The following is a 14,230-nucleotide window of genomic DNA, read 5'->3' as shown; positions in this document are numbered from 1 at the left end:
AAGTTATGCATTCTGCCCCTTGTTTCGGCAGACGTTATTGCCAGAGACAAAGCAGCAGCTACTGCCGCAATCAAGGTGAGACCCATCGGGTGTCCGGAGCGGAAGTGCCGATTCGATACCCTGCATTTTGTCTTTCATCAACAACTCCATCCGAGACCCTATGCTGTCCTGCTGTTGTGATTATACCTGTACTCTCGTCCTCCGTCTTGCTTGCAACGGGTCTGTGGCACTCCCATTGCAAAATATTCCCAACTTGTCCCCACCAAACGCCGCTTGCCCACAAAGCTCTCGAGCACCCCATTTGGCAACTGTTGTTGAGTTGCTTGGCGCCAAAGGTCACCATGCGAATATCACGTTCAGAGAGTTCCATGATTTTGCAGTGTTTCTCGATAAGAGTTCTGGGGGAACTTTGGTTATAACGGCAGAAATGTGTGAATATTTTATGATGCCAAAAGCAAGAAATTTGAGATACCAGACCTTTTGATAGGCGCGGTCCCAAGCGATGATCCAGAAAGAAGAATAAACCAGAGGACTCCATGGCGCCGGTTCTGTATAGTCCCAATAGTTGCAAAAGACAACGCAACGCCTTGCATGACCTGAAAGAAAAAGGTACAACAAAAACCAAAAAAAAAGAAAGGAGCATGAACAAGATGGGGGGAAAACACCATATCCTGTTTGAACTCCATCTAGCAACAAGAAAAAGAAAAACTCCGACAATGCGTATTTTATAACCTACGCATCTCCGCAAGTCGTCTTGTATGTATGCGAAATTATATCTCAGAGAATAAGCTTCCTGCCAAGAAAGCAGGGCCGCCAAGAAAGAAATGCTGAACAAATAAACTCAAAGGGGTATCATGGTATGTGAAGCCCAGAGCAGTTGTTTGCATCGCCGGTCGAGGGTCACCTGTAAGCTGTTCCGCGAAAGAAAGACTGTAGGAGTTGACAGATGCTTCGGATAGCATTACAGTCCCAACTTTGCTTGGTACCTGATGTCAGGCTTGTCAGTCTTCAATTCGTGGGTTAAGGTGCAGATAGACAGCCGTAACTAGGATATAGGAGCCAACTCACAGCTTCCACCTTTCGATGGTAAAACGAAGCCCCTCTGGTTCCGGGGGAAACAGAGCAGCTGCCAAGACCAGAAAAAAAGACCAAGACAAAAAAACATAAATGTTGACACTTCCGGGATATGGCAGATGATCGACTCCCAACCGATGCAGTACAGGCCAGGCGCCTTCACTATTGGCTGTTGGGTTTCCAGATGGGCGCACCCAATGGTTTGCTGATGCCGAAGCCGACTCCAACTGCTGTAGCGATGATCAAGAGACCGATGAAGATCTTTACAATCATCCGGTTCCGTCGGCTGAGGTTCGCCAGGCAGTTGCAATTCCTGTTCTTGCGCTTTGCCGCCTTGTGCTTCCTTTTCCAGTGAGCCTGGCCAGGCCACACTTGGCAGTCATCGTTGGCGCCGGCGGCGTGGCTCTCACCACGTGCCAGATTCGTTGACGAGCGCCCGAGGAAGTGCCTCGTCTGTTCCCGCGTGTCGGTTGTGTGCATCTTGCTTTGGGCCTCAATATCTGTGTCGAATGGGTTCAGAGGTGCCCCCGTCACGCTCGTCGGCGTCGACAGGCCAGAACTGCCACCATTGCGACCGCCACGGCATCCCATTGCTATATTCTCGGGTGACAGCGTATCACTCGACACCTTCTCAAGTATCTTGGTGGTTTCAGTGGTAACGGCGGCCTTAGGAGGGGCGAGGCCCCCTTTTTCGGTTGTTTCGCTTGTCGTCATCGTTTCGACTTGTGTGTATGGGTGATTGTATGCCGTCGTTCTTTCGCTCTTGACGGATGTCTGAACGGCTATTTGTTCGAGGAGAAAGATGTTGCAAAGGCTTTAAGTCAAGATCAACAGTCGAGGCGAAGTGAAGATATTTGTCCAAGAAAACAATCTAGGATTAACGCGAATGCGATTAGCAAAGGTCAATGGGCAAAGGGCTCACCAACAATGAGTCTCAGACATCGTCCCAACTACGGGCAACAGTGGGGGACACACAATGCAAGGTAACTTTGACCAGCAAACAAGAGACGAGAGCTCCAAGGGGGTTGGGTGACGCAGGTAGGTAGGTTGTACTCATGGGACGCGTGTTGAGATGGCGAGGTCGAGCGTCCCTTGGTGGTGCAGTGACCCAAGGTCGGACGAACAGTCACGCCAGATATAAGACAAGAAGAGACGAAAAACGATTCAGAAGTGACCCAAACTTACCAGAAGCCAAGAAAAAGATTGACTGGTGACAGCAAACTGAAAAGGTTAAGGTCGGACCAGATCAGGCGTGTGTATGTCAGCCAAGAAGGGTAGGTGGCCAGACACAAAAGGAGCGATGGGACGACAGCAGATGCCGTCGTATTTGGCTGGAAGGTTATAGTAAAAAAAAAGAAGTTGACAAAGACAACAATTAAAAGTCAAGCAGCCCTCGAGTATTTCGCTCTAACCCAGCCCAAACCCTCGGTCGGCAGGGAAAGGGAATGGGCGTGAGAGGAAAGGGGGCGCTTTAGGAATAAAGGATGGGCATCAACGATGATTATTTCTGCTTGTTGCCAAGAATGGGTGAGCCGATAAAGAGTCAATTGATCTTGATCGTCACCGTTGTCCGTATCGTTTGTTACGTTGTCGTCGATCCAAGGCGTATTGACGTCTTGTTCACAGTCTCGGTGGCTGCTTCTGGCTACGATCGGGGAAGCGGTAGGTAGATTGATGCGTTTCTCTCTGCGAGACAAATCGAGATGCAGTTCAAAACCGTCCCGGAGCTTGGAGATATGCGGCTTCGGGAGCACCAGCTGGGGCTGGCTGTCTGGGACAATTGGCGTCGGTGACAAGGAGAAATCGACCAAAAGAAAACACAAACTGGAAGGGGTACCTGATACGACGGGATGGGCTCCTCTATGAACTGACAGGGCGAGGTGTAGAAGGCGAGTCAAGGCTCATCAATTTGCAGCTGCGGATGTCCCTGGATCCACCGAAAGCAACATAATGAGAACCAGACCGACTTGGGAATCCAACAAGGGAGGGCGAGGGAGAATTGGAAGGGGGGGACCGATGGGGAAATTAGCGGATTGGTTCACACTGTACAACTGCTACAGGGGGTTCCATTGCAGGGGTACCCCCAGAGCTATACCCGGAGCAGACAGAAACCCCATGTGGTGGTGTTCGCATTAATAGCGTGGCCAGTACCTGAGTTTGGTGAGCTCGACAGCTGATTGCTGCGCACTCGTACCTAGACGAGATTTGGTGGGGGTGGCATGGCGCCTCGAGGTACTGCATAGCCGGGCCATCCCAGACAAGGACCAGGGAAGAATGCACCCATACCTTAGCTACTGTATTTGGATTCTGTACTTGCTGCTACTACTCGTGTTGGAATTTGCCCCGTTGGCTGTCAACTTGTTTGGTTGATTGAAACGTCGAATACAGTAAGCTAACTACAGTCTCTGCAATGCACGCAACAAGTTGGTTTGAGGACATCTTGTTTTTTTTCCCACACGGACACATCGGTAGAAAGAGCAAAAATCAACAAAGAATGGCTGGCCGTTGAGGTAAGTCAATAATCAATCAACCGATCAACATGTGCATTGGACCAAGCGTACGGAAACAAAGACAGGTGAGCCGCGTCTGGTGTCCAGACGTCTTGTCTTTGCGTTTAGCGTGACCGAGAGGCCAGAGGCCAGAGCCAAAATGGTGCCATTATCTCTCTCTATCTCTTTTTTTTTTTTTTTTTTTTTTTTTTTTTTAGTAGTAGCGCTTGTGTCGCATCCGCCCGCCCCCAAAAAGACCCATAATCACTGCACAGCTCTTGTTGGTTCTTTACTAGCGGGTCCCTTGGGCCCGATGGTCCACCAATGGGTAAATAGAGATTGGTTTGTGCACAGCCAAGGCGACGGTTGACATCAAAAAGAGAAACTGACAACCAACTGAATACTACGCAATGCTACCACTGCGTACGTACTACAGTACTACAGTACCTCGTCGTGTGCTCTCCACAGGAATGGTTGAATTGAGTTGAGTCGACATGTGAGAGCCTTACCATAATATCAACGTTGCTCTTGTGACTTGGATAAGCATACAAAAAGTCCCCTGTCAACATCATCTATTTTAATTCGTTTTCGCTCTTGACTCAGTATTCCGAATTAGAATAACACTTTATACTAGGCATGTAGTCTAGACCCGGGTTGGCGCGTAATATCAGCCTCCAATGTCTACGATAGGTACTTTATTGCGCTTGGTGCGTGAAGCAAACTCTATTCCATGCCAAAACCAATTGGGTGCTGTGAGCGGTTGGAATAATGGACCATGATTGCCTGACAAGTGGAAACCTGTGGTCGTATTATCCAGAAAGAAAGAGAGAAATCAGCAAATAATTAACAATTGAATGGCCTCCAAGCGAGCTGTCGCATATATTTCCTTGGCCACGGCGGTTTGAAAACAATTAGTATACGTGGTAAAGCGACCAGCCCCACGACTATGCTATGCGCCCCTCCAAAAACAGTTAACCGGTAGCGGGTATGGTAACGATGCACTAGGATCGGGTAGACCGTCACGATCAGGTAGTCGCCACCCGGTCGGCGGTCTTGATCAAAAGGGCTTTGTTCTCTTTGCCGACGTGATTAGTGTCCCTCCCTCCCCCGCCAGCGCCAGTGGAGTGAAATGTTTCAAGGCCGAGTCTAGTTCTAGTCTACGCATCATGTACAGTATTGGCTCGGGTAGTGGGCGCACGAAGAAACGACAAACCAAAGCAATTAATTGCTGGTGCAAAACAAAAATGGTCGCAACTCAAGAGAATAAACTCATGTCGCCAACAAATGCCAGCAAATGCGCCGGCCGCATGCAGTGTCCACTCCAAATCACTGCCTACCTTTTACCTACCTGACCTAAATCTAGCTAGGTATACGGGCCCCATGTCGTCCTGGCGCCTAGTCCAAGCAACCGGGAAAAGACACCCAAAGTAACAACACAACACAACAACAATCACTACAATTGTGCCGAGATAGCACCTCATCAGCCAACCACAACACCGCTCCTCTGCGGTCCATTATTTCATGTGAATGCTACCGAACCCTTCCTTGCAGCAACGTCTTGCAGCGAAAAGCAATAGTAGGAGCATAATAAAGGGGGATGGATAAGTTGCCAAGGTTGCCTTTGGAAAGCGGGACTAATGCAGGTGCAGGCACGTTCCCAAAAAAAAAAAAAAAAAAAAAAAAAAAAACGAATCCGCCACGAACCTCGGCCGTCACCGCAAAGTCCATTGTGAATCAATCCATGTACCGATTGCACTGCCGCCGCCCTTTTTACTGCGTACTATGCAGATCTCGTGTAAGAAGCTGTTTAAACAACCCCCGCCAACTGTATTCGTTTTGTTGGAGGACTATTCGTGATACCGCAAGGCCACTACGCTCAACAGCACGCTATCTATCTATGGCGCAAGCTTTTTGCGGAGCGTAAAAGCCATCACGCAGTACGACCCTACACTTTAGCGAGACGAAGAAAAGGGGGTCCGTTAAAAACAGGATTGATTATCGCGAAACGATTTCCTCCTCAGTTCGTTTTCGGGATTGACGACATAATAATTAATCAATCTCTTGCTGAGGAAATACAATGTCGATCGAGAACCCTGAACGGGAGCATCAAACCCTAGCGTCCCATGCGCGTGGTATTCCTAAGGCTGCCAGTAACAGTGGGTTGTTGAGCTTGTTTTATGTTGCAATTTCTTGTTTTTCTCTTGGTGCATGCATCACCCTTATCGTCTGTCTTTTTGATTGATGAAAAACCAAGGCTTGCTTGTAGCAACATTGTCCCTGCATAATGCAAATAATGCGCTTTTTCTCCCTGACGTAACAATACACGAACCAGCTCCATGGACTGACGCAGCTTCTCATTCGTGTCGCTATCTATATCAGTAAAGTCTTAAAGTATCCACAGTATAATAGTGTGCATATTCAACCGAACCAGCATCCCATCGTCTGGTAAGATTGAACTTGATTAAACAAAATTATAACTCGCACGATCAACAAAACTGTCAATAAAGATAGAAAGGCCAAAAGACATGCGATCAGCACAAAAAGATTTCTGTACAGTACCACTCTGGGTCGAATGCATTAAATCTATACTATCTTAGACCTCGGCGGGACTAAGCTATGTCTTGTCGCTTAAGGGATCCAGTTCTATCCAGACTGTGTTCTGGGTTCTGCTTCTTTGGGAGCGAAAACGACGGGTCTGGATGTGGCTGCCGTACAAGCGTACCGATAAAAACCCCTCAAACTTTTTAGCAGATAAACGACAGCACACCCCTGACTATCACAACGTAGTAGCTAGACCACAAAAAAAAACATGGTCTAGAACTAGACCTGCAGCCATCCTCGAACAGTATAAAGAAACATTTACGCGCGCGGCGCGTGTGTGTAGGTGTCATTGTTTTGCCGTAAAGTATCGGAAAAAATACCCTAGTTCGGTGCACCGGGGCCCAGAACCTGGGCGACTGCAAGCCAATCTTGCCAATGTGCTGGACACCATCTATTCTTTCTAACTCTTGTCACTTCCTCTTTGGTGGTATATACTGCAGTCTTTTTTTTTTTTTTTTTTTTTTTTATAATTCTATCCTGCTTGTTGGTTTCCCAAGGGCCCTGGACATTAAGAAAAAGAAGAAAAGAAGCAATGCAAGCTTTCGGCACGCGCCGCCAAACGGCGGCTCGTTTCCGAATCAACAGGCAGAGAGATAAAGAGACAAGCATAATCGTCCATGTACTGTCAGTATTCTTTTTCTTTTTCTTTTTTGCTTCTTTTCGTCTATTCTTTTTCTTCAGCTGGCCATGCGCCCCAGTCATGCCTCGGCCGACTTTGAACAGAAATCAAAATTCGTGTTCGGTTTATTTGGATGTACAAAAATATATTTACTCTCCTATTTTGCACTCATGCTTCTCCTAGCTTTCAGAATTAACGGCAGGCAAGGTCTTCCCTCTGAGAGTCGCAGGTCCCGCTGCGGAGATTGATACGAATTGTGACAAATAAATGGAAAATTAATAATTAAAGATTAACAGCCTTTTAATATTTTCTCCGATCACCATAGAAATACGGACTAGTCCTCAACGGACGACTAGGGATCCTAAAGAGAGAAACAAAAAGCTTCTTTTACCAACAGACTGACTACACATCATCTAGTCCGTAACACAAACAAAAAGAGGCCATAGAGTGCATGACCGGGCCTTTCGTCCGAAGGGTTGCCATTTCAAGCTTATTGTTATCCCTGTTCAAATGGGATTGTGACATTGGGGCTGGCAAATCTGCCAAGTGAGATTTGACACGGCTGCATGCGCTAGCTTCTTGGTTGAACAAGAAAAGAGTACACTTTTGTACGCGTGGCCAATCTCTTGGCGAGATAGCGTCGAGCCTGTCGGCATTTTCCTTTTTTTTCTCTCTCTCTAAAACGCCCCTCAAGACTAAGGTAGGTAGGTGACCAAGTTAGTGGACTACTACTATGTACGTGGTGTGGTAGTCTTGATTCGTTGCTTTGGTGTAGAGAGAAAAAAGTAGGAGCGATAAAATTCCCCAATTCATCCCCGCGGAGGAGCGTAACAATCGGAGAGGCCGTGCCCTCTGTCCCACAAATTATTGATGAGCCTGTCAGCCGTCAGAAAAAAAGGGGGGCCTAGAGGCAATACTCCCTCCCCCTAGGACCCCCCGCAAGCTTCTTAGATCTGGAGAATCTGGGGAGGGAAAACTGCCCGTCGTTCAGCCCTGGGAAAGACAGACAGCACAAGACAAGATCACACCGTTTAAATCGTTTTGTCCATATTGCTGAGGCCCAAATGTGCTTGTCCAATCAATAAACCCTGCGCAGTCTTCGTTTTCCGTCCCATTCTCAAAAAAAAAAAAAAAAAAAAAAAAAAAAAAAAAAAAAAAAAAAAAAAAACCTGCGTGGCAACTGCATCGAACGCCCGAGTAGTGCGGCACACTATTGAAAAAGCGGATGCGAGGCAGCCCCAAAGGCCTTATTTTTTTTTTTTCTTCCTATTTTCTGTCGCCCCAGTCGTCAGGCGCAAATACGCCCCCCCACACCTCGCCTCTATCTTTCTCCATATCCCCACGTTTTCCAATGCTCCTTTCAGGATACAGCTCACATGACCCCTAATCATGGAGCAGTGGCGGCACATGGTCTCTGGAACTCGTCAATCACGCTCCGGGGCTTGCTGTACTCGAGCGTCGGGACGTATTCGTAAGGGAGGCCAAAGGCTTTGGGTCCTCCGATCTCGAGGCCTCGCTTCGTGGTCCAGACTGGGTGCGGAGCCATGACCATGACTGCTACCTTGAGACCGTACCTGTAATCCTGGACGCCCACGTTCTCGCCGGTAGAGATGTCGAGGATCATGATGAGGTCCGGGACCATGGCAAGGACCTTGTAGACCAGAAAGAGAACCTGGTTAGTATATCATTCCAGAGCGAAAAACCAAGGTAAAAACCACCCGGTCTACAACACACCTTCTCGGTACCATCGGTCTTTCTCCCAACGACGCTGAGATTCTCATTCATAAAAGGCACCTTGACCTCTGTGACCGAACCCGCATCTCCGCCATCATATAGCCCATCATCATCGTCCTCTTCGTCGACCCTTTCGATGGTGACCTGACCGATGCTGTGCGCCGTCGTCGTGATGCGGCTCTCCACCCCGCGCATTTTCCCCTTGAAGAGCACCCGGCAACACCTCGGTCCGCCGCACTCGGCGATGATGGACCGCGCAACGTCGGCAAAGGACCATGCGCCGCGCTGTCGGGACTTGGCCGCCACCACGGCCCGGCCGAGTCGCCACGCCAGGGAAAAGGTGTTGGGTATGCCAAAGTGCTTCATCTCAGCCCCTGTGATGGGATTCCCAGCTGCTCCGCCGGCGGATCTGAGACGAGGGAGAGAAAGGGGTTGAGGCTGGTTAGTTTCCGGGGGTCATTCAGGGATGCTAGAACCAAAAGTAGGCCGCCAACTTGTTCAGCTTGCGCAGCTCGTCTCACACTCACCCCATGGCTATCAACTTATCCCTGATCGCCGCGCTCGCTGTGGCCACGTCTGGCTGCCCGCGTGGTATAACCACATTGTGACCTGTGCCGCTGCAGAGTGTGACGGGCAATAGCTCGTCTATCGAATTGCCCATCACGTACTGCGATACCATCTCGAAGTTGGGGTATGCACGTCCTGCTTGGAGTCAGCAAAGTGTATACCTTTACGACTATATTGCATACATTTACATGTATCCGTTGGAAAATGCATGTATACTCTTCAACTTACCCATTAGATCTCCATCCACGGTAGGTATGTTGTAGTACTTTGAGCTCCCCCAGAGAAGCGTCCCCACGCCGTTGGCGCCACCAATCTCCGTCGCCAGCAGCTTGCTGAAGCGCCCGCCCGTCAGCCTCTCCATTTCCTGCATGGCGTGGTAAACCCCGTCGCCTCCGGGGCGCTCGATCCCCACCGCTGGTGTGCCAACTCCCGCGACGGGGACGAGCAGGTCGTCGTTGCCCAGGCTCGTAGTCTGCACAATTCTGACGTCGTGCCCCTCGTGGAGGAGCTGCCGAAGTTCGAGGTGGTGCGTATAAGTCGACCCGCCGCCTCCGCAGCCGAGGATGTAGCAGCCGATGGCCAAGAAGTGTATATCCGTTTCCGACACCTTCCACTGTCCATCTGGCGTTATTTCAGGCCTGTAACTGCCGGGGTCTGTAAGTGCCTCTTCCGCATCGACCTGTCTATCATCTTCGATATCGCCCGTCCTGGCCAGAGCGGGGCCGCTCGCCTCCTCGTCCACAGCCTTTTCACACTTCTCGGGAGGCGTCCGAAGCATCTCGGCGTAGACCCGCGCATGGTCGGCGGGGAGCGCAACCTCGATCTTGATAACGGTCTGGCCCTCGACGTACGGCACGCCGGCGACCTCCTCGTGCAGGACCGTAACCGGCCCCCGCGCATCGCCGCCCTTGGCGATCGCGTTCTCTACCGCCTTCTTGCTCACTGCCGCTATGCCAGACTCTACATCCGCGCTGTGGATGATGGTCTCGGCGGCACCGTGAACGTTGGCGGTTGCGGCGCCGATGGCGTTAGCCACTGCCGCATGGGGTGGGATCAGGACGTTGCGCACGCCTTGGAGCTCGCGCGGACACAGTATCGAGCCGCCGCCGACGAGTATGACGGTGCAAGGGTCCGGCGAGGATTTGGCGCGGTCGATGGTTGTTTCGATCATCTTTTTGATGCGCGCCTGGGCAGCAGTCACGACGTTCTGGCTGAGGTTAACATCCCGCAAACCTTTAGCTTCGATCCTGGCTCCTGCGGCCACTGCTATATCCGTCGCGGTGGTTTGGTTGCCCCCGAAGCATAGTGCCATGGTCATAAGGTCATGGCCGACGCTCTGCGGTCCAACCGAGACTGAAGTCTGGTCGACGTGGACTAAAGAGCCGCCGCCTAGGCCGAGGCTCTCGACCGACGCCATCTCGAGGTTGACCTTGACGCCGGCGAGGTCGCTGTAGCTCTTTGCCAGGCGCGGGTAGCCGTTCCGGAGGAGGTAGCCGACGTCGGTGGTGGTGCCGCCAATGTCGACGACGACGCTCCCCGCGCGGTCGATAGCCTCGGTGCCGGCGAGGAACGCGGCGCCGCGGATGGAGTTGGTCGCTCCGGAGGAGAATATACGGATGGGTGCCCTCATGGCCTCAGAGAAGGGGAGCAGGTGGCCCGCGTTGGAGGTCAGGTACAGCGGGCAGCTGAGGCCGACGCGGGCCATGGCGCCGATGAAGGCGCGGATGGTGCGGCGGGCGAAGGTGAGGATGGCCGCGTTGAGGATGCTGGCGTTCTCCCGGGCTAGCAGACCGCTGCCTGCTATATCGGCGGAGCAGACGACGTTGGTTTCTTCGCCGAGCTCCTCGATGATGATGTCCTTCACGCGCTTCTCCTGGTGGTGGTTCTCGTCCATGGGAGAGCCGATGCCTACAATGACCACGTTCGTGAGGCCCGCGGCTTTGATGGTAGTGGCCTGCCTGCGCACCTCATGCTCATCGAGGGGTCCGATCAGCGTCCCGTCAATGTTACATCCCCCCGGTATTATGGCCGAGTAGCCATGGATGATTTTTTCCAGCGGCCTAGGCCAGTCTGCGAACGGGGGAGTGCCGGTTGAAAAGTTGTGTGATGCCAGCCGGAGGACGGCGACCTTTTCAACTCTAGACGCATCCCGCTGGATGATGGCGTTGAGGAAGTGTGTGGTGCCGATGGCGACAGCGGCGACTTTGCACAAGGTACTATCGAACCTGCCGGAAGCTTCGGATGCAGGTATTGCTGCTTCAGCCGCTGCCAGGAGGGCTTGCAGGGTCTCTTGGACTCCAAGTGCCACGTTGCTGCTGGTCACAGCCTTGTGCGACGCCAGCACCGCATCGCTGCCAGACTTTGAGAGGTCAAGGAGGACCGAGTCTGTATTGGTGCCTGGTGGGGGAAGGAAGGATGAGGAAGCGTGTTCTGGTCAGTAAGATGTTGGGCTGGAGGGTCTACTCTAATGTAAGCTTGTAAGCAGCCCATTCTACGTAATTCGAAAACCAACTTACCTCCGACATCCACTCCAATCACCAAAGATTCCGAGGCTTCCGGCCCCGATATATCCGTAGCAGCTAGGGTGATATCCATCTAACCTGTTGTGGTCTAGATCTAGACTATCCTTAGAACTAGTATAATCTAAAGCTAACTGTCTCTTCTCATTCAATCCGTGGTTTGTCACCCGGGAAAATCTGCAGTCAAATTCGAGAAGCAAAAAGGCTGCTTGTTGTTGGTTTTTGATTGTTATTTATATTTATTTGTTGCATCTCCAAGATGCTTCCATGTTGTCTTACCAAACAAACCTGTCCAGCTGCACATGCAGCCCCGCATATGGTCTCCAAGATCTGCAGGCCCATTCAATATGCGGAGACAGATCCCCTCGATGTTTATCTTATCCAAGCTCTGCTGTATCTTTGTAGATGTGTGTTATTGCTATATCATGGGGTGAGATATGAGATAGGCAACGTCATCCGTCATACCGAATTGCAAATAAGAGTCCATTTGCAAACCCATGGTTAAAAATCGCTGTACTGCGGTATGCTTTTCTATTGTTAGCTTCGTAAGAATTGGTTTTCTTTTCTGTTCTATCTAGGGTTGAGCTACTAAGAACTTTGTTTTAGAGAATTTTGAGGTTATCATTGTATCTAACACGCTAAACCGGCCTTTGCGCCGTCTCACCATCCCAAGTTCTTGCCTTGCATAAAAGAAACACAGAACATACTTTAATTTTGACAATATAGTTGATCATGCGGATGCACTTCTCTCTAGGCTGATTCGGCCTTGACTATGCACACGGTGTATACCAGGCAATGGACCTGGTTCCGGCCCAATTCAACTTGCACTGCCATCTTCAGAAGACCAGGAGTTGTCTTTATGAATACTGATTCTAATTCAAAATGTACAGTTTGCGAGTCGTGTCTGGCTGACCGTTACAGCAGCTGTCGATACCCGCTCTCCGCTATAGGGATAGCGGGACGAACGCAATCTTCAGTCGATGTTTTAAGGATGATCTCAGGCACGTCCTAAAAATAAGAAACACGCTCGTAGCTCGGCCACAACGAGGACAGCGAGGCAAGCTAATGGGATCCAATAACTCAGTCCAGGGGTTTCCAGTGGTCGGATATTGTGAATCCGTGTCAGCTGTCGTTTGGTCCGGGACATAGGATGTTGGGGCAGTTCTCTCTTTTTTTTTTCTTTTTTCTGATTATTTTTTTTTTTCGATTTTTCTTGCCCTATCAGTGTTGATGCACGTCGCCGCAGCGAGTGAATAAGCAGTAAGGTGAGGCTAGCGCATGCTCAACGGTCTCTATTTTCCAGGGTGAACGCATGCACGAAGTATGTATGTAGGGACCCTATGCACTTGTTCACCCTACTTGGCTCAGAGGCACTAAGTAATTATACCGCCGCTATATCTCAAATTGTGATGGCGCCCCCCTTGAAATATGGAACCGCAGAACAGATGATGAGACTAGAACTAGATAGTAACATTTCGTAAGTAGCTGAGAAGAGTAAATATTGATTGGGTTTGCTACATCCGTCGATATACCACATGTTCCAAGATTCGCTCGAGGTACCTTTTATGGCTTAAAGCATCTGGCAACACCCCTGCAACTCGAAAAGTCATGGCGAACTCTGCTCGGCCGTTTTGTGGTTGCGATTTGTTGCTTTGCCAATAACCAACAAAACAACACTAGTAAGTTGAAAATGCTTGATAATGAGGAAACAATCATTTCTCCGGTCCAGATCCAATATTAGTGATGGTCTGGCCCATCACATACTTTTTAAAGGCTCCAGAACACGAGGTGGCCATGACGTACCTTGCGAGTTTGCTGAACAAAAAAAAAATGTATTTCAAAGGTACTTCGTAAAAAAAAAAAAAAAAATGCAAGTCAACCTCTTATTTCGTCGAGCGCATGACACTTTGGAAGAATGATTAGGTCATATTATCCCGTCGCCAAAATATCGTGGACTGACAGGAACACCACCATCTTCCGGAACATGGAGCAATCGCATCGCTCCTCTGGGTGGCAGTACCGGCGAGGCATACAGGGACCTCCTGTCTGGTGCCAGAACCATCTCAACATCGTCTCGTGTCTGGCGACCAATTACAAAACCATGGAACCTGCGTTGTGTGCCGCATTCCTGCAGAGGTCTGAACTTTACCATTATTCTATTCGCTCCTCACTGACTCCCAAAGTTTTCACGCAGGAACCAAACAGAGTGAAGGAAAAATAAACTAGCAGAGCTTATTTCGATCGGCACTACCTCGCCGCCCGTACTCTTTCGTACATGGGGAAGAAAGTCCAACAAGTCCCGAGCAAGGGAGAAGGCTGGTTTGTGAGCTCCGGGGTGTGGACCATGGGGTTCCGTCTTGTTCCGTCCAAGGACCATGATTGAAAATGAGGGTAAAGAACAACAGATGACGGTGGAACTGGCCTACAGGTGGCGTGGGGGAAAGTATGATAAAAAGTCGGTTGTTGCACTCTCTACAGACCCTTGGGTTGTTGTTTATTTATATGTTAGACCTCCCGAGGAACTTTTTCCGTAATTTCAACCCCCCCTTCGTTAGAGTCCACGAGCTGTGTAGCGAAACATTGATCCGGTCTCGCACTACCAGGCTCAATCATTCGGGAATACCAGC

General features: G+C 50.2%; 4 protein-coding genes across 4 annotated transcripts; 2 read left to right on the top strand and 2 right to left on the bottom strand.

Annotated features, from left to right (window-relative positions):
* Positions 1–1,236: 1,236 nt before the first annotated feature.
* Positions 1,237–1,788, bottom strand: PgNI_08581 (uncharacterized protein; the record flags this gene model as incomplete). Its single annotated transcript, XM_031128577.1, has 1 exon — positions 1,237–1,788. The coding sequence occupies one exon, from the start codon at positions 1,786–1,788 to the stop codon at positions 1,237–1,239; it is 552 nt and encodes a 183-aa protein (XP_030979322.1).
* Positions 1,789–3,024: 1,236 nt separating this feature from the next.
* Positions 3,025–3,210, top strand: PgNI_08580 (uncharacterized protein; the record flags this gene model as incomplete). Its single annotated transcript, XM_031128576.1, has 1 exon — positions 3,025–3,210. One exon carries the CDS (start codon positions 3,025–3,027, stop codon positions 3,208–3,210), a length of 186 nt encoding a protein of 61 aa, XP_030978952.1.
* Positions 3,211–6,659: 3,449 nt separating this feature from the next.
* PgNI_08579 (uncharacterized protein) lies at positions 6,660–7,173 on the top strand (the record flags this gene model as incomplete). The annotated part of the gene is made up of 2 exons (XM_031128575.1): positions 6,660–6,788; positions 7,080–7,173. Coding segments are annotated over exons 1-2 (186 nt in total), but the record flags the coding sequence as incomplete, so codon positions are not given.
* Positions 7,174–7,903: 730 nt separating this feature from the next.
* Positions 7,904–11,967, bottom strand: PgNI_08578 (uncharacterized protein). The gene is made up of 5 exons (XM_031128574.1): positions 11,601–11,967; positions 9,313–11,481; positions 9,045–9,219; positions 8,518–8,926; positions 7,904–8,434 (listed from the first exon to the last, which is right to left on the bottom strand). Exons 1-5 carry the CDS (start codon positions 11,677–11,679, stop codon positions 8,171–8,173), a joined length of 3,096 nt encoding a protein of 1,031 aa, XP_030979234.1. The 5' UTR covers positions 11,680–11,967; the 3' UTR covers positions 7,904–8,170.
* Between the last annotated feature and the right edge of the window lie 2,263 nt (positions 11,968–14,230).

Source organism: Pyricularia grisea (genome assembly GCF_004355905.1).
Source record: "Pyricularia grisea strain NI907 chromosome V map unlocalized Pyricularia_grisea_NI907_Scaffold_6, whole genome shotgun sequence".
NCBI classification, from domain to species: domain Eukaryota; kingdom Fungi; phylum Ascomycota; class Sordariomycetes; order Magnaporthales; family Pyriculariaceae; genus Pyricularia; species Pyricularia grisea.
Note: the sequence above shows the minus strand (reverse complement) of the source record. Positions and strands in the feature narration are given on the sequence as shown.